Source organism: Erinaceus europaeus, chromosome 17, assembly GCF_950295315.1.
Source record: "Erinaceus europaeus chromosome 17, mEriEur2.1, whole genome shotgun sequence".
NCBI classification, from domain to species: domain Eukaryota; kingdom Metazoa; phylum Chordata; class Mammalia; order Eulipotyphla; family Erinaceidae; genus Erinaceus; species Erinaceus europaeus.
The window spans coordinates 40,628,465-40,648,241 of NC_080178.1; the positions used below are offsets into that span (position 1 = coordinate 40,628,465).

At 50.2% G+C, this 19,777-nt stretch overlaps 2 protein-coding genes across 7 annotated transcripts in view; both read right to left on the reverse strand.

The window, feature by feature from the left end:
* CAPN5 (calpain 5) overlaps positions 1-19,777 on the reverse strand; it is a 38,341-nt gene that overhangs the window by 6,993 nt on the left and 11,571 nt on the right. For 4 of the 6 annotated variants that reach the window (XR_009545622.1, XM_060176728.1, XM_007529694.3 and 1 more), the window contains 4 exons: positions 6,739-6,947; positions 2,171-2,363; positions 351-544; positions 75-152 (listed from right to left, as the gene is read on the reverse strand). Coding sequence is in view for 5 of the 6 variants with exons in the window: in XM_060176728.1 (XP_060032711.1) it covers positions 75-152; positions 351-544; positions 2,171-2,363; positions 6,739-6,947 (674 nt within the window). In the remaining variant the exon portion in view is untranslated. The remainder of the gene's footprint in view (positions 1-74; positions 153-350; positions 545-2,170; positions 2,364-6,738; positions 6,948-19,777) is intronic. The other 2 variants (XM_016191128.2, XM_060176729.1) reach the window with 2 other exon arrangements.
* On the reverse strand, positions 12,078-15,692 carry OMP (olfactory marker protein). Its single transcript, XM_016191130.2, has one exon. It carries the CDS (start codon positions 13,775-13,777, stop codon positions 13,286-13,288), a length of 492 nt encoding a protein of 163 aa, XP_016046616.1. The 5' UTR covers positions 13,778-15,692; the 3' UTR covers positions 12,078-13,285.

A 19,777-nucleotide genomic window follows, 5' to 3' on the forward strand; every position in this document is an offset into this window, starting at 1 on the left:
AGAGGGTCAGGGTGATAGCCACTGCTGGGATCCTGGCTCCCTCCCTACAGCCCTTCTGCCCCAACCCCACTCACCAGAACTCGCCATCATCCTGCACGGTCACACCCATTTTCTCCCTCTCGCCCTTGCTCACTTTCTGCCACTCCTCTGAGCTGCAGAGGGAGGGGATGTGGGAGGAGGAACTCCAGGGCCACCCAGACCAGGTGAGGGGCCCCAGCATGGTGGGTACGCCTGGGCCCCCAGGTAGCCCACATCCTACAGAATTCAGCCTCAGTGCCACCTTCTCCAGGAAGTCCGCCATGCACTTGCCCACCCACCATGCACTTGACCCCCCCAACCACCAGCCTCACGTGTCACTCCAAGGCCCGTTCCACTCCCGCTCGCCCCAGGGGTTGCGCAGGCGAATCATGTCCAATTTCTCTGACTTGAAGAAGGCCAGCAAGCCATGGCCCAGGCGCACCTTGCGCACGTCTGTGATGGCGTAGGCGTGGCCTTTGACCAGCCCGCAGGCCAGGCGCACCTCCATGTCAGCTGCTGTCACCACCTGCGGAAAACCAGGCTCAGAGGCGGTGGCGCCCCCTAGCGGATGGGGAGGGGATTGCGGCCCGGGCAGGGCTCAGACATAAACTCTGGCTTTCAGTCTGCAGGGTGGCCAGCCCAGCCAGGGCTGGGTCCGAATGCACTGGGGAAGGAATTTTGTAGGCTGACTGCTAACAAGTTAGTAGCTTGAAATATACACGTTTTAGTTTGTTTGTTGCCACTCAGAGTTTTCACTAGGGCTTCTCGATCCCCACAGTCTCTTTTAAATATTTTATTTATTCATTTATGGATAGATACAGAAATAAACTGATATGGAAAGAGAGACAGAGACACAGCACTTTTTCACCATTCACGAAGCTTCCTCCTACAAGTGGGGATCAAGGGCTTGAACTGAATCCTTGTACACTGTAACTACTGAGTGTGCCATTGTCCAAGGATCGATCTCTCTCTCTCTTTCTCTTTTTTTATGAGAGCATTGCTCAGCTCAAGCACTGAACCTAGGACTTGGGAGCCTTAGGCATGAGAGACTCTTTGCATAACCATTATGCTATCTACTCCACCCCCAACAACTCCTGCCCTTTAATCTTCAGTTATTTCACTTTATTTGTTACAGAAGCTACTACTACTGGGATTCTATGTCTGCATGACTCCACTGCTCCTGGTGGACTCTTTCTTTTTGTAGACAGAAGGTGAGATAGACACAGAGACAGAAAGAGAAGAAATATCCCAGCACTGCTCTACTACTTATGAAGCTTCCCCTGTGCATGATGCTCCCATGTAGTGACTGGGGGTTCAAGCCTTGGTTCTCATACATTCCAGTGTGTGCTTTACCAGGTGAACTATCTCCTGGTCCCACTTTTTTTTACAGATAGAGGAAGAGAGTCTGAGAAAGGAGGGACACCACAGCACTGCTCCACTGCCCATGAAGCTTCCCCTATGCTTCCCCCTCATGTGGCAGCTGGAGGACTAGAACCCTGGTTCCTGTGTATGGAGAGGCATGTGTTCTACCAGACGAGCCATCTCCCAGGCAGCAGGAGCTGAGTTTTTAGGGAAAAGATTCACTTAATGGGGGTGGGGTGAATGAACCAGGGCACTGCTCTGGTGGATAAGTGCTGGGGATTGAACCTAGGGTCTCCTGCATAAAGTCCTGTGCTCTGCTTGGCCTCAGGACCCAGTTTTATCAACAACTGGGAGGGGCAGAAGGGGATATGACTTAACATTGAGCCCCAGCTACCACACTCCAAACAAGCAGCCAGCCAATTAACTATAAGTACCCAGGCAGCACTTGAAGCCATCCCATACCCCAACCCCAGCTCCTATCTCCTTTAGCTTGTGACACCCTGAATCCTGGCTGGATAACCCTCAGAGGCATAGATACCCAATACCCTGATGTGACATAACTAGAAAAGGAAGAGTGGGTACTGAGCCAGTGTGGGTGAGGCAGTTCATGGCACAAAGGTGAGGGCAGGGAGCTTGGGTTGCCCAGACCTAGGGGTGAGGGCTGCACCCTCCAACCACCAACTACCTCCCCTTCTGTGAGGCAGAGGGTCTGGATGTGGGAGCCCAGCTGACCTGAGGTTCCACTCACCATTTTGAGCAGGCTTTGGGGGCAGAGGGACAGGACACCCACCTTGATGGAGGCACTGATGAGGCCCCCACGGCTGTGCACCTTCAGTACGCGCTCAAACAACTGGTTCCGCTTGGCCTCATCACTGGCGAAGTTACCCTCTGTCAGGTCAATGGGCTCAGACACACCACCTGTGAAGTCCACCAGTGCATCTGCCGTGTTGCCACCATCCAGGGCCTGGTAGCAGCCTGCCAGTCTGGGGAGCAAGATGGGAGCAAGCTCTCAGCTCAGCTCCCAGCCAGTCTCCAGCCTTTGCCTCACAGGGGAATATATGGAGACTTAGGGCAAGCAAGCTGCAGAGACCACACACAGCAGGCCAGAGCCCCACCAACATCAGAAGCTGGGGCTGGGTTCCCAGACTGACCCTTGGCTCCAATTCTCTTCAGCCATCAGCACTCCAGCTTCAAAGCTTAGCTCCCCAGAAATCTCATCAAAAGAGTTCACATACCTTTCACTACAAGGATTGAGGTACAAGTTGAGTGCCACTGTTTACAGCAATTGAGAGTGTAGAGTGGGGCAGGGTGGTGGCTCACCTGGTTAAGTGCACATACTCCCATGCACAAGGACCCAGGTTCAAGCCTCCAGTCCTCACCTGCAGGGGGAAAGCTTCACAAGTGGTGAAGCAGGGCTGCAGGTGTCTGTCTCTCTCCCTCTCTATCCTTCCCTCTCAATTTCTGAATGTCTCTATCCAATAAATAAATAAAGATAATAATTTTTTTAAAAAGGGGCAAAGTGATCAATATGCTACAACAGGGAATTAAATTATTATAAATTATTTATTGGCCAGAGACAGAAATAGAGAGAGAAGGGGATAAAGAGAGATACCTACAGCACGACCTTCACAACTGGTGAAGCTTCCTCCCTGCAAGTAGGGCCTGGGGTCTTGAAACAGGAAACAGGGCTTTGCGCATTGTAACATATATGCTTGGCCAGGTATGTCACTGCCCCTATTATTAATTTTCTTAATTTAAGGTTTTTTTATCTTAATGAGAGAAAGATACAGAGAGAGAGAGAGAGAGAGAGAGAGACCAGAGCACTGCTCAGCTCTTGGCTTATAGTAGTGCTAAGGATTGAACATAGGACCTTGGAGTCTCAGGTATGAAAGTATTTGCTTGAGGTAGCAACTATGTTGCTGTCTCCCCAGTCCTGGAATATTTAATAGATTATTTTTTTGGTGTTTTTTTTTCTTTTGCTCCAGGGTTACTGCTAGGGCTAGGTGCCTGCACTACAAATCCACTGCTCCTGGAGGCCATTTTTTTCCCATTTTGTTGCCCTTGTTGCCTTTTTTGTTGTTGTTGTTATTATTGTTGTTGCCATTAATGTTGTTGTTATTGGATAAGACAGAGAGAAATAGAGAGAGGAGGGGAGACAGAGAGAGGGAGAGAAAGATAGACATCTTCAGACCTGCTTCACCACTTGTGAAATGACCCCCCTGCAGGGGAACCGGGGGGCTCAAACCAGTATCCTTATGCCAGTCCTTAAACTTTGCACCATGTAAGCTTAATCCACTGCACTACCGCCTGACCCCCAATAGATTATTTTTTAAATTTGTATTTTAACTAGATCTTGGGGCCAGGCAGTAGAACACCTGGTTGAGTGCATACATTATAGTGTACAAGGACCCAGGTTCAAGCCTCCAGTTCCCGCCTGCAGGGAGGAAGCTTTCACAAGTTGTGAAGTAATGTTGCAGGTATCTCTCTCACTTCTATCTCCCCTTATCCCAAATAAATAAATGAATATATTATAAAAATTTTAACTAGATCTCCAACCAGGGAATTACTTCTAAAAGAAGATTTATTCATTCATTTATTGAGAGAGAGAGAGAGAGAGAGAGGAATCACACATAACTCTGGCAAATATAATGGCATCAAACTCAGGACTTCATACTTCAGAGTCCAGTGCATTATCCACTGCACTCCCTCCTGGGCCACTGGATTGGTTTTAAACCCAGAGCTGCATCATTGGTCTGGGAAATCAGTCACCAAAGCCAAGTACTAAGTCCCTAGCAGGGACAATGTAAATGAATTTTAAAACCAGCAAGCACAAATGGTACAACTGCTGTTGAAAAAAAAAAAGGTTTAGTAGTTCTTCCACAGCATGAATACAGAGCGGACAGGTGACCCAGAGACCCAGTTCCTGGGCTAGTCCTCATTCAGTAACAGGGCTCTCTGCCCAAGACCAGGTCAGTAAGTGAGCAGGCACGATGCACTGAAATGGGAATGGGCTTGTTAAAAACCAACTCTAGATAGTTCAATGTCACTTTTGTACTGTCTCTACCATTCTGATGTACTTTTATATGTTGATTCCATAGTGTATGTCATTCTATAATAAAAATAAGGAAAATCAGTTGTACTGTGGGCTGCCCAAATAAAGTGCAAATACACAGGTGAAAAATGTGATGCAGCGGGTTAAGCGCAGGTGGAGCAAAGCACAAGGACCGGCATAAAGATCCCGGTTTGAGCTCCCGGCTCCCCACCTGCAGGGGAGTTGCTTCACAGGTGGTGAAGCAGGTCTGCAGGTGTCTATCTTTCTCTCCCCCTCTGTCTTCCCCTCCTCTCTCCATTTCTCTCTGTCCTATCCAACAACAACAACATCAATAACAACAACAATAAAACAACAAGGGCAACAAAAAGGGAAAATAAAATAAATATATATATAAATTATTTTTAAATGTGAGTTCAACTCTATATTGAATAAAAGAGGAGCTTGTGTCCTGTAGGACAAGATAGATGGTACTGGAGGTGGCTGTGCTCAGTGAAGTAAAGAGGTGAAGGACAACTACCACATGGCTTTGGTCATATGTGTAATCAAGAGAAGTGAAACACATGAACTTGCCAAAAACAGACAAACAAAAGCAAACACACTGTCTCTCAAAGATTGTGTGAAAACTATAGTGGTTATTGTTGGGAGAGTGGGGGCACAAAGCTGTGATGTTGGGTATGATGGGGAACTCTACCTTGTGATTTTACAGTCCTGTCAACCACTATTAATCACAAATTTAAAAAATGACTAAATGGCTTTAAATAAATGCTAGTACAGTGTCTGGCAATTAACTGAGAGAAGGAAAGTGAGAGAAGGGGTGTGAGATAACAGATTCAAAGTAGAGAGCTGGTCAGAACTCCCAGAAGTTCATAAACAAGGAGGTCACTGGTGAGAACTGGCTTTACCCCAAACACCTGATAGCTAGGATATAGATGTTTGTAAACAAGAGGTGTTGGTGGCACTGATACAAAAGCCAGCAAGCCAAGTAGTCTATGGATGCATTGGTGGGTAAACAGATAGACAAGATGTGATCTCCACAAATAATAGCATACATGGTGTTCTGACAGGTGCCTGAAACACTAAGTGAAGAAATACAGAACCACAGGACTGGGTACTCACTTGGACAGTGCACTGCTTTGCCATGTGTGCAACCCAGGTTTGAGCCTGGCACCCATTGCACTAAAGGAAGCTTCAGTGTAGTACTGTGAGCCCTGTCTCTCTCGCTCTGTCTCTCTCTCTCTGTCTCTCTCTCTGCCTCTCTTGCTCTCGCTCTGTCTATCCCTCTCTCCCTCTCCCTCTCCCTCTCCCTCTCTGTCTTGAGAAAAAAAACAAAGATAGGGGCCAGGCCAGACAGTTGTGTACCCAGTTGAGCACACATTACCATGTGCTGGACCTGGGTTCAGGCCCATAGCCCCCAACTGCAGGAGGGAAGCTTTACAAGTGGTGAAGCAGTACTGTGGGTGTCTGGCTCTGTCTCTTTCTATTTCCCCTTCTCCTCTCAATTTCTCTCTGTTCTAAAATTTAAAAAATAATAATAATAACACGGGGGTGGTGTGGGGCAGGCAGTGGCACACTGGGTTAAGTGCAAAGGACCAAGGGAAGGATTCTGGTCTGAGAGCCCGGCTCCCCACCTGCAGGGGAGGAGTCACCTCACAAGTGGTGAAGCAGGTCTGCAGGTGTCTCTCTCCCTCTTTATCTTCTCCTCCTCTCTCAATTTCTCTCTGTCCTATTCCCCACCCCCCAAAAAAAAAAAAAGTGGCCACAGGATTTGTACTGTAGGCATCTAGTCCCAGCACTAACCATGGAGGCAAAAAAAAAAAAGTGAAAGAAAGAAAAAGAAACCATGGAAGCAGTGGATTGGTTGTGCAGGTACTGAGCAACCATAAAAAATAAAACCACAAAAAACAACAGAGAAGTAAAGGACTATGGGGCCAGTGACCACTAGAGGGCAGAGTTTGCTTGCTTAGGCTGAAGAGAAAACTGCTGTGTGTTCTCAAGAGTTGGTTTGTGATGTTAGTTTTGCTCTCCCTGCTTCCCCCCTTCCTGCTCACTCCAGCCTTCTCTGGTATACCCACTGTCCAAGGACACTGGCAGGTGGGAGGAAGAGCCAGAACGAGCCTCCATGGAGCCCGTGGGGATGTTCTTTGATCACTAGCCCTCAGCATATCTGTGCTCATGCTTACCGTGGGGGCCCAGGGTTTGGCACAAGGCAGAAGAGGGGTGGGTCAAGTTGAAAGGGACAGACAATGCATTGAGTAGAAAGATGGACAGATGGATAAGGCAGGGAGGGCTCCCCCCTGGGCACCTACTTGGCGTAGGCCTTCTCTACCAGGGCACACCAGAACTCATTACAGGAGTTGGAGTGGCAGTAGATGAGCTGGCTGTTGACCGTGGGCAGCCGGTCATCGATGACCACATCCACCCACTCCCCGAAGCGCCAGAAGTGGAAGTGGAAGATGCCAGCGTAGGCGTGGGGCTTCTCGGGATCCCACTCCTGCTCCTTCCAGTCGGGGATGACCTGTGGACGTGGGTGGAAATAGGGAGGGTCACTCAAAGGTGGCCCAAGGAATCCTCATGGATGGGGTGCTGGGAGCAGACACTGCCTATACTGTGAGCTGGAATGACTGGATGAAGACCAGCCTCTGCTGGCCTGGATCCCAGTCTCTGCCATTGGCCAGATGCCCGTTTAGCTGCCTCCTGGCTCTGTCATTCATTCCGTCTGTGGTGCTCCCTCCCTCCAATCTCTGTCTTTGTCTTGCCCACTCAACCCTCAGCCCAATGCTCCATCTCGGGGAGGGGAGGGGGGGTACTGTCACAGCTCCCAGCACCCTACAGCAGCACAGTGTTTTCTAAATATGTCTCCTTCTTGGGGGGACGGTGAAACTTTTTTTTTTTGTGCTGCTGGTGCAATTCCACAACCTCCAGCAGACTTCCCCCCTACCTAGAGAGTGAGAGACTGAAAGATGAGAGACATCACAGCAGTGCCGAATGACTGTTGCCTCTCCTTTACATGTCTTCCTGTGTGGTGGCCAGAGGCTCAGACTCAGGGGTTCAGGTATGGTAAGTCTGCACTCATCTGAGTGAGCTGTCTCCCATACTCTGGACCAAACTTTTTTTCTTTTAATTGCCACCAGAGTTACTGCTGGGGCTTGGTGCTGACACTGTGAATCTACACTTCAAATGGCCATTTCTCAGCCCCCCCTTTTTTTTCCTTTTGTCCTATTATATTAGATAGGAAAGAGAGAAATTGAGAGGGGATGGGGAGACAGAACGGTCAGGCAGTAACACAGCAGGTTAAGTGCACATGGTGCGGGGAGTAGGGAAAAAAAAGTGCACATGGTGCAAAGCACACGGACATGTGTAAGGATCCCAGTTCGAGCCCCTAGCTCCCCACCTGCAGGGGAGTCGCTTCACAGGCGGGGAAGCAGGTCTGCAGGTGTCTGTCTCTCCCCCTCTCTGTCTTCCCCATCTCTCTCCATTTCTCTCTGTCCTATCCAACAATAATGACATCAATAACAACAACAATAATAACTACAAGGGCAACAAAGGTGGGGGGAAGGGAGACAGAGACAACTGCAGATCTGCTTTACCACTCATGAAGCTTCCCCCATGGGTAGAGAGCAGGGACTTGAATCCAGGTCCTTGTGTATGGTAATGAATGCACTAAAATGGGTGCACCATTGTCTTGGCTTCCTGAATCAAACTTTTAATGTGCCCTGACCTACTCCCACAATCCCAGCTCCATTCTCCACCCATCTCTCCCCTCTATCATCCTCTCATAATGGCTCCTGTTCTGGCTTCCTTCAGTTGACCTCTTTAAGGGTTAACCTCCTCCTCCAGGGAGCCCTCCTTGACTCTTCAGATGATGTTAGGACCTCTGGCTTTTTTTTTTTTTAGATTTATTTGTGCTACTAGGGACACAAATGGAAGAGTACTGGGCTTGCATGCCTGAGGCTCTTGAATCAGTCAATCCTTAGTACCTCATGTACAAAAGTGGTGCTCTGACTCCTTCCTGCTCCTCTCCCCATGCCCCATCTCATGTGAAGCTTTCTCTCATACATAATAGTGTACATATATTTAAAAAATATATGTCATTACTTGGGTTGGTTTATGGCTTACCTGATTAAGAGCACAAGCATTGCTGTGTATGAGGCCATGGGTTTGAGCCCTGGCATCACATGAGAACACCATGGATGGCCCAGAGGGAGCTCCATGGATGGTGGAGTTGTGCTGAAGTGTCTCTCACCTTTTATTTATTTACTTTCTAGAGAGACAGAAAGTGAAAGAGATCAAAGCACTGAAGCTTCCTTTAATATGGCAGGGACCCAGCTAAATCTGAGTCGCTCACATGGCAAAGCTATCCAGGTGAGCTATCTGCCAGTCTTGTCCACACCAACATCACAGATGGAAAAAAACAAACATCCAGGCTCCTGTGTGTTGGGGGTGGGGTCGGGGTCAGGTTATCGGGACTAGTGGACTGAGCAGAGCTAGAAAATACACCATCTCTGGACACAGGCAGCCCTGGGTTTGAAGGCAAGTTTCCAACCCAGGTCTGTTTTTGGATATGGACATCTTTGCTGTCTCCACCAGTGTCCCATGGTGGCCCTAAGATTCAGAGGCCTCAGAACATAGCCTGGGGATACAGATAGAGGGGAGCAAACATGGGAAGGGGGGGCGGCACACAGGAGGTCCACAAGCACAAGGCAGAGGAGGGGTGTCTTGAGAGCTGGCAGTGGGTGTCCCCATAGGCATGGGGACAGAAAGATATGCTGGGTATGGGGGACAGTCTGGGGGGGCCTGGTCACACGGGCACAGGGCCAAGTAGAGTTGAGTTCATTGGGGCCACAGGAAGCTCCACTAGAAGTGAGGCCTTCCCAAGTATTAGGAAGGAGCTTCCCCACTTGGACCAGCCTGAGCACAGAGATCTCAGCCCAAAGCCACCTACTAACACTCATGTTCATTAAAGAGGTTTCTCAGGCCTGAAAGCTGCAACAAAAATGGGTTACATGCATGATGCACAGGGTTGGGGAGGGGGCTTCATGGAGCCCAGGGAGGTGCTGATGGGGCCACAGGCGGCTCATTTGCCAAAGCCAGGCCTTACTCAGTGCCCCCTGTGACTTCCTCTGCAGGTCCAGAAGCAGTTAATGAGGCTCCAGGGCCTGAGCACCAGAGTCAGGGCCCCCAGGGACCCCAGTTTCCCTCCTGCAGCAGCACTGGCTTGGTGGTGACTGGTGCAAGGTGGGCCACACTGACCAAAAAGGATGAGAACTGCAATGAACGAGAGTAACTCAGTGGCCTGGGAGAGATAAATCATCTGCAGGGGATAAATCATCAAACCTTCAAGCATGAGGTCCTGAGTTTGATCCCTGCCATCTCATGTGCCTAAGAGATGCTCTGGTTCTCTCTCCTCTGTCCTCTGTGTCTCTGCCTCTCTCTCACAAATAAGCATTTAAAAAGAGCACCTCAGTTGTGTTCAGCTACAATGCTGCTCACATAGATAATCAGACCCTAGTGGAACATGGCAAAGCATCGACTCATTATTTTTGAAACTGGAAACTTGAAAGCAAGGATGGAGGGTGGGTCATGCCCACAAAACACACCTGAGGGGAACTGACAGTACAGGGAGTGTCTCTGCCTCTGAGCATGAGCCCAGATAACAGTGAGGCCAGGGTTAGACCCGAGGGCCACCATGTGTCTGCACTCAAGGGCACCAATGGAGTGGGTGACTATGGTTTCTAATGTCCACTAAGGATCCCTAACAGCTTCTCACAGTCCCAGAGACACACAGAGACATCACTCCCTGTAGCACCTCCTGGGGCTCTCAGCTTTACCCCTGCATACCTCCTCCTACAGGCCCCACAGAGACCCACACCCCAGTAAGGTGCCCCCTGCTGGAACATTTCATGGCAGGTGCTGGATGAGCCTGCTGGGACTCCTCCCTCCCACCCTCTCCTATGTCCCCTGGGCTGGGTTCTGCTGCCTCTCTTCTCTCCCTCCTCACTGGGGAAGTTCTCTAGGCACCCCTGACCCCACTCATATCTAGATTCCTAGCACCCAGCACAACCCTGGGCCTAGCCTCATAGCTAAACTTAGACTAGAATAAATGCCCACATAGGGGGCCAGGCAGTGGCAGACCTGGTTAAGTACTAAGTGCAAGGATCTGGGTTCAAGCTCCCAGCTCCCCACCTGCAAGGAGAAGTTTCACAAGTGGTAAAGCAGGTCTGTAGGTGTCTATCTTTCTTTCTCTCTTTCTGTCTCCCATCCTCTTTCAATTTCTCCCTGTCCTATTCAGAAGAAAAAAAACATACATTGGCCATTGGGAAGCCCCTGAGCACTGGGGACTGTGCACAATATCCACTACCAGACACCACATGACTGACCACAGTATGCCGCAGGAAATTAACTCAGTGCTGATGCAGCAGGGAGAGGAGAGGCTGGTATGACTCAGGTGTGTCAGAGCAAGTGTGGTAGTGAAGGGGGGGTGGTATAATCCAGAGGGGTACCAGAAAGTCATAAAGAAGTGATTCTGGGTGAAGCCTGAATGGGAGCTCAGCCTTGAGGAAGCCCCTCATACTGTGCTGCTCGGCCCCACTGTGAGGCTCAGAGATCCCTCCTGTGGTGACTCTGTGCATGTATGTGTGTGTATGTGCCAGCCTGGGAAGTGGTTTACTATGCTGGCTCCTTTTATATTTAGACCATGTTGAAGTAGGGGTGCCATTATTGGACCCCTATAACAGATAAAGCAGGCTGAGAGAGGCAGGCTTGGGGGGACAGTTCCCCTCAGCACACACACGTGCTCAAACATGTGTACACACATGTATACACAGACACACATACACATGCAGATGAATGCATGCACAAGGGCCTCAATAAAAGATTTCTTTGCACTATGCTTTCCCACTGTTTCAACATAAAAATGAGTCCTCACTTTCCAGATTTTGCTGGCCCATCTTGGAATACAGCCCATCACCCTCCACCCCCACAACACACACACACACACAGATAGGGACATGGCTGCAGGGAAGCACTTGGAGAACAGACTCTTGAAAGGTTGGGGGTTGGGGTCAGACTGTCTGCTGTGGGGACACTTCTGGGTGGAGGAGGACAGGGACACAAGGGGACTCATTTGGGGAGCACTGGAAAAGCTGGGTATGTCCCCACATGTGGCCTCTGAAGCCTGGATGACCTAGGTCTCAGGGAAGAAGGGACCAGAGACAGAGCTCTGCATGAGGTCAGGAAGGTGGCCCATCTCCCTGGTCACCAGGGCTGGGAGGGGCCACACAGGTTGTCCACACATGACTGTCCCTTCTGGAAAGTGTGAAGCTGGGAGCAGGCCAAGTTGCCTAAGGACTAGCAGCAGGCTGGTGACAGTACCCAGCCTAAACTGGGCACAGGCCTGGCCCTGTCTGGCTTCTCCTGTTGGCCCCTACCCAGATACCCTGATGGAGAGAGACTTAAGCCTTGCATGGCTGGGTGTGTCCCCAGATGACAAGGACAAAATGGCCTTAGTGTGGCTGTCCTCTTGTGCTGGACAAAAACCATGAGAGCAGGTGGTAGTGTGTGTACCAGGAGGCAGGCAGGGATTCTCAGGACCATGAAAAGGGGAGAGTCGGAGCCACAAGTGGTGAGAGAAAGCACAGCACTGGGGAAGGATACATAGCTTTATTGGGGACACACGGTGAGCATAGCAGGGCCCTGGCACAGCACCCAGGCAGTCTCAGAGCTACGGTGGTGAGAATGCAAACGAAGAGGCAGCAGGCCGGGGTGACTTCACCAAGCCTGCCCCTACTCCATACAAATCCCCATAGGGCATCCCAAAGTCAGGAGTTATAGGGGACCCCCCCAAGAGAATCTGGAGTTTGGAGACTGGCTCCCTGTGGTGTTAAGTCCAATCCCCCTCTCAAGGTGTGGGGTGAGTTCCCCAGGACTATGCAATATGAAGGGGGGTGAGACTTAGGGCGTCAAATCTGAACTTGCTGGTAGCATGTCTCCTCCATCTCCTCTCTGGTGGGAGCCTTGTGCCCAATTCTCAGATGCCAGCTCTGCCAATACCAGCAGCCATCATCCCTACCCTTGCTGTGAGGGTGTCTCACTGGATATCATGCCAATCTGGAAGAGGGTGGCCATAGGACCTTCCATCCTCTCTGGGGCTCTGAACCCCTCTCTCCAGCTTCCCTGGACAGAGAAAACCTACTATGGCCCTGCCCCTCACAGTGTAGGCACCTTCAAGTCTCCCTGATCAGGAGCCTCACACCCAAGGTCACAATGACCAAGCCCCTGGTGGGTACCACAGTCAGTTCAGCTGGGCATGTCATCAACAGATTCTAGAAAATGCCCACAGGAACATAGCACAGTGGTTCTCAACAACCCTTCCTCCTTTCACTCTGGATGAAGTCATGCCCAGAAGATGGCTGGCCACTCTGGAATGCCTAGAACATCCCCCAGCCCCCAGCCCCCACAACCACTGTCCCCGAGCCCCTGGTGTGGTGGGGCAGTGCCAAGCCTGTGCTGGGAGCAGCACCTTTCTGGGTCCTTGGAGTGGGTGTTCACCTACAAGCTTTGGTCAAGCAGCAGATGCCTGCAAGCTGGGGTCTCCATTTGTGGGCTTCCTGTCTCTGGAGGAGGGTCAATGGCTGGTCCTTTGGATCTGTCTCTCTTTCTCTCGGTCTTTGGAGCAAAAGGAGGTGCCTCACAGGCCTTGGAGGCCAATGCCTATACTACACAGCCTTTGCGTCTCCCCTTAGGGCCAGGAAGAGAAAAAGCAAGGATGCATGGGGAGTCTGGAACAAGTCAGCAGTGAGAAGAAAGTCCCCTAACACTCAGCCAGGCAAAGAGACAGGGTGGGCAGGGGGCTACTCAGAGCTGGTTGAAGACCACGGCGGCCTTGACGTTGGCTGGCTCCATGCCCTCCCCAAAGGTGAGCAGGAAGAACATGACCTTGCGGATCTTGGCCAGCTCAGACAGGCGCTCCCCAAACTCCTGGGCATCGGCTTCATTCCAATCCACAGCATCCGAGTCCTCCTTACGCCAGAAGATAGCCGCAGGGTCCAGCAGCTGGCGGGTCATGAGGTTGGTGAGGTCGGGTGTCCAGTTTTGTGAGGTGCCAGTGATGGTGACCTTGCCTGGCTTGTCAAGCATCACGTCCCAGCGCTCGAACTGCAGCCGCTGCTGTTGCACGAAGTCCAGGCGGTACACGAACTCGGCCGGCCGCAGCAGCTTCTCACCATCCTGCCGCTTCTCACCACGCTGCTTCAGGCTCTCCACCCGCAGCCGCATCTGCTTGGTCAGGTCCTCGTCCAGCACCAGCGGCATGGTCAGCTGCGGCTTCTGCGGCCCGTCCTCCGCCATCGCCGTCTGGGAGCTGAATGCCAGCTCTGCCTGCTGCCCCGTATAGGCCACCAGTGCCCGCCCAGCCCTCCCACGTCACCCGCCTGTGGCCGCCCTGCCCTACCCTCCATGTGGGCCGGCAGCTCTCCTGGGGCCTCCTGGCAGTGGGAGGGAGTCAGGGGGTCCTTGGGGAGCTGGAGGCTGATGTCAATCACTATGGCAACAGCCCTGGTGACCAACTGGGGCTGCAGGTTTGTTTGTGAGGAAGGAGTACTACCTGCATGGTGAGGAGAGGGGGGCTGGGTGCTGCCTGGGGGCTCCAGAGGAGAGGTTGGAGGGCCCCGCCCCAGGTGGGCATGGGATGAGAGGGTCAGCCCCACTATATCCTCAGATATCTCTCTCTACCAGCTCCTTTTCCTCCCCGAAACCCCAACTCTCAGCTGGTGCTGAGATAGGCCTTAAGAATCTGTACTGCCAGCAGCCTCCCATTGATGCCCACCCAGTGGCTGTACCCTAAGAATCATAAGCTCTAAGGGGTATCGTCTGCTGGCCCTGCCTCAGCCATGCACCCAAGCTGTAGCTGTCCTCCCACCCCAGAAAGGACAAAGACACAGGCCTGGGTATTATGCCTAAAAACAATCTGAGGAGGCAAATGCACAGCTGACTGAGAGATAAGTCTGTTTGTTAGCAAGTCACAAGCAGTTGGAAGCACCTCAAGTCCTGGAACAAATTCTGGGGGCCCCTGGTGGCAACACCCCAAAGGTATCTGAGGGAACCACAGGAAAGCCATGTTAAAGTGGCAAAGAAGTGAGCCCAAGAGCCATAAAACCCAGACAAGGAGGTAATTGCAGTGCTCCAGAGTAGATGGGTGGATGAGGAGGTGAGGGCTGAAGAGTGCTCACTGGTTGGTGCATACTTCACTGTGTAGGGATCTGGGCGTAAACCCTGGCCACAGAAGCACCCGTATTTGTGTGGCGGGGGGGGGGGGGGGCAGGGGTTAAACCAAATGTGGAGCATTGTGGCAGTGTCTCTCCCTATCTCTCTGTCTCTCTACCTATTTCTCTGTCTCTCACCATCTAGAGAAAAGAAAAGAATGGCCAGCAGGAGTAGTGGAGTCATGCAAGCACTGAGCCCTGGTGACAAACCTGGTGGCAAGTAAACAAACAAAATAAAGCAAGAGAACAAGTGAAGTCCTTTAGACTGAAGAACAGAGATCACTAAGGGGGTGGAAGGCGTGACCCAGGAGGTGGTGCAGTAGATAATCTGTTGGACCCTCAGGCACGAGGTTCTCCGTTCCATCCCTGTACCAGAGCGATGCTCTGTTTCTCATTCTCTCTTTCCCCCCCTCTTTCTCTTTCTCATAAATAAATATTAAAGGAAATAGAGAGAAAGGAAAGAGTGGTGTGACACAATAGCCCTAAAGCATAAGGTCCAGCAAACCAACATTATCTCAATAAAAAGTAAAGGCAAAAAAATGATAAAAGGAGTTGTCAATTTAAAAATATATACACAGGTTCAAGAGGTGGTTCAGCAGGTAGAGTACATAACTTGTCATACATCTTGGGTTCAATCCCAGGCAACACAAGAGAGCACTGAGCAGCCTCCATGGATGGGTGGGTGAGGAAGCAGTGTTGCGACTTAATATCTCTTCTTCTTTCTCTCCCCCACCCTGTTCTCTTTTCTCTCCCCATCTCCAAAAATATAAAAAAAAAAAATTTTAAATTGGGCCAGGGAGGTAGTTCACAGTATCAGACACGCAAAGCCCTGGGTTCCTTCCTTGGCATTGCATTACAAATAAACAAGAGTGGCTAGGAGATGGCACAGCTAGAGAACTGGACTCACAAGCCTGAAGTCCAGGGTTCAATCCTTGGCATTATATTTGCTAGAGCAATGCTCTGGTTCTCTTTCTCTCTCTCTTTAAAAATATTTCATTATATTTATTTATTTATTTATCTATTTATTTATTTACTGGATAGAGACAACCAGAAATTGAGGGGAAGAGGGCGAGACAGCGAGGGAGAGAGACATCTGTAGCCCTGCTTCACCACTTGTGAAGCTTCTCCCCTGCAGGTGGGGACTGGGGGCTCAAACCCAGGTCCTTGTGTATTGTAACATGTGAGTTCAACCAGATGTACCACCATCTGGCCCAGTTCTATCTCTTCACCTTCCTCGTACCAATTATCACTGGGGTTGATTTTTCATGTGGTGGCTATAACTTCGGAGAGGGCAGGAATCATGTCTGTTTCTTGGTCTTTCTCCCTCCTACCCTCCACTGGGATTTCTGCTGGAGTTTTGTGCCTGTACAATTCCACAGTTCCTAAGCAATTTCCTTTTTGTTAGCTAGAGACAGTGAATGGGGAGAGACAGAAAACGGAGGAGAGAAGCCACAGCATGGCTCCACTGACTGTACAGCCTCCCCCTTGCAGGTGTTCCCATGTGATGGCTGGACCCCCACCTCCCATGGTGAAATGTGGGCTCAACTTACTGGGCTGTCTTCTGGCCCAGGACCATGTCTGCCTAGTACACAGCCAGTCTCCAAACAAGGCTATGGGAAGAAGCTGTTGCTGAATGAATGAATGAATGAATGAATGAATGAATGAATGAATGATCAGCACTAATGAGGCATCAGGGTTGAGGCCCAGAGGAAGGTGCCAGCATGGCATGAGCACTTGGGCACTAATGGGAGCTGTGATGGGGTAAGGGCCAGGCAAACAGAGTTAGGGGATGCTCTAGGAGGTACATGCACCTCTGCTCCCAGGTACTATGGGAGGGTCCACTAAAAGCAGGATGGAATAGGAAGGAGAGGAGAGGGGAGAGAGTTCACATGGTGGAGTTTGTGCCCTGTTGGGCCTAAGGCCCTGGGTTTAATCCCCAATACCACATGGCAGCATCATGGGTAGCATTGGGAGGAGCTCTATGGATGGCAGAGTTGTACTGTGGTGTCTCTTATCTCCGTCTCTCCCTCTCCTAAAATCCAAGAATTAAAACAAGCTAGGGAGGCCACTCAGTACAAGGCCCTGGGTTCATTCCCTAGAACCACTTATGGAAGAGAGACAAAGAGATGGGCAGGGGAAACAGCACAGTGGTTCTACAAAGATATTCTCATGCCTGAGGTTCTGAGGTCCCAGGTTCAATCCCCTATACCACCATAAGCCAGAGCTGAGCAGTGCTAGAAAGAGAGAGAGAGGGAGAAAGAAAGAGAGAAATGGTTAGAGGGGAGAGGAGAAAGCTCCAAGCTTACAAATGTGACTACAAGAATATGTGTTAAAATCCAAAACGGGGCTGGGTGGTAGTGCACACAGTACAAAGTGTTAAAGACGCTCACAAGGATCCTGGTTCGAGTCCCTGTCTTTCTGCCTGCCAGGGGACTGCTTCATAAGTGATAAAGAAGGTATGTAGGTGTCTTTCTCTCCCCCTCTATACCTTCCCCTCCTCTCTCAATTCCTCTCTGTCCTCTCCAATAAAATGGGGGTAAAATGGCCTCCAGGAGTAGTGGATTTATAGTGCCAGCACCAAGCCCCAGTGATAACCCTGGAGGGGGGGGGGACCCAAAACAAAGAGCACTGGCAAGATAGCTCACCTGGATAGTGTGCTGGTTTGCCATGTACTTGACCCATGTTTAAGCCTGGCCCCCACTGCGTTGGAGGGAGGCAGCTATAATGACATGGTCTCCTTCACTGTCTCTCAGCCTCTGTTTCTTCATCTAGGTCTGTATTTGAAAACATCATCCTGACATCTGATAGGTGTTGTGACCACAACAGGAGTTTGGGACTATTAGCATACGAATGACGTCAGCCTGAGGAGGTGCTACAGAGAAGGGAATGTATAAAAAGCACGGACTTGGAGCAGGTCACGCTTTTTGGCTGCTACTTCTTCTCCTGGTCAGAAGCATCTCCGCAGAGGTGCTCCAGGTATCTGCTATGGCTACTTCTCCTGGGAACTGAACACGTGTGACTCTGCTAGCCAGTAAACTCTTAAGACTCCCCTATAGCCATGAGCAATCTATACCTCAGCTGATAATTGTTTATCTTATGGGACTAAAGTTTCAATAACTATCCTCTTTATGAACCTAGTGTGTTCTTAACCCCTGATGATGATTGTTTATTTTGCCTTTTACCTGTTTCACCCTAATAAAACCTTGTTTAAACCCATTCCCATCTCCCCACTGTGAATCCTTAAGTGCCAAAGCCCTAAGCCCATTTTTAAGTCTCAAGTTACAACACAGATCCAAAACCCTTTTTAAGTTAAAGTTTTGACATAAAAGTGCTAACTTTAAAAGTTAAAGTTTCAACACAAAAGTGCTAAATGCTCTTACTAACTTCCAGTAAAAGGGGTGGGGGAAATATAGCAGTATTTGGTAAAGTCCTTTATCATGATTTTTTTTTTTTTAAATTTTGAGAGAATCTTCCTTTAGGAATTCCAGTGTTTGATTTTTTCCTTGTTGCCCAGTTTTCTTATCACATGCTGTAGATGGCTTCTTATGCATTCATGCAGACTATATTGCAAGTCTGTTTCATCTAGTAAACTGAAAATTATTGCAAAAAAGAGTCACTTCAGAAGAATGAAGCCTCAGTGATGACAAAAAATATTAAGATAAATCCAAAAATAAAGAAAAAAACCTCTTTGACCCTCAGTGAAGAGGAGTCTGGGACAGGATGCAGTGGCTAGAGCTCTGGACTCTTAAGCATGAAGTCCTGAGTTGCCTCCTAGCATCACATGATGTTCTGGTTCTTTCCCTCCATAAATAAATAAATAAATAGACTTTGTATAAGGAGGGGTGAAGAAAGCTAAGGCCTCAACACATTGCCTGGTAGGCACTGAGAGTCTGGAGTGACCACACTCTCTCAGATTTTGTGCCTGCAGCATGGAGAAGGCCTCTACGGCAGCCAGTGCTCAGAAGGAACCTCTCTGTAGTTTAGGGGTGAAGGGTGGAAGGGAAAACTTATTTTTAAAAGTTATCATTATTATTATTACTATTATTATTATTTGCACAGCCTAGGCTCTGGGCTGCTTTTTCATTCAGATCAAGAGACAATGTGAGAATGAGAGACATCACAGCACCTCTTGTGTGGTTCCAGGGCTGGAACCTGTGTCATATGCATGGTAAGGCAGGCACTCTACCCAGTGAGCTGTCTCTGCAGTCAAGAAGCATATGTGAACAGAGGGAAGACAGTTCTGCTGACCCCAAGGGTAGTGGGGTTCCCCCTTGTCCTCCTGGGGAAGGTCAGGTTCACCACTGTCTGATCCTGTCCTGGGTCACTGGCCAGGCAGGCACCTAGCCAGAACCCAAAATCCAGGTCATCCTATGGCTCCAGGATGTATCCAGAGCTGCACATCAGGCTGGCTTCCTAGAGGAGGTGGAGTATTTTTGATACCTGTGTTTGAGGCTCAGCATCCCCAGATTGAGCTGGTGGTGGAAGGGGTTTAGGAGTGCAGCTCAGGCTGAACACCCCCCTTCCAAAGGACTGTGGGGTGGGGCAAGGGAGGCCCTGCAGAGCAACAGGCCCAGAGAGTGAGGGAGGGGCAACAACAAACAGCAGGTCTGCAGGGATGGGAGGGGAGGGCAGGTGCAGTAATGAGCTCCTTGGGGCCTTGCACCCCTTCTGGGACCCAGGGGCCATCACCTCCTCAGCTCTGGGATTCAGAGAGCAATTCCCAACACAGGCTCCAGCCTAGCCTACTGGGAATACAAGACTAGAGATCAGCCTCCCTCCTTTCCTGTCAAGAGGAATCCAGCTCAGAGACATGCACATGCCTTCCTGTGGTCACAAAGCACCAGACTAGGCCTCTTGGCTGTGGGTCCTGGATCAGAGACACACAGCACGCAGGGTATCACTTGACAAGTGCCCTGACAGCCCAGACCCTGGGAGGTTACCCAGTGAGGCAGATGCCACAATTTGTGGAAAGGATTTGTTGTCAAAACTTTTGGGGAGAGCGGTGAAACAACTCACTTGGATAGTGCAGGGCTTTGTACAACACAGGTTCAAGCTCAGTTCTCTCTCTCTCTCTCTCTCTCTCTTT

Coding starts and splice junctions, on each gene's coding strand:
- OMP (XM_016191130.2), bottom strand. CDS start 13,777: ATGGCGGAGGACGGGCCGCAGAAGCCGCAGCTGACCATGCCGCTGGTG.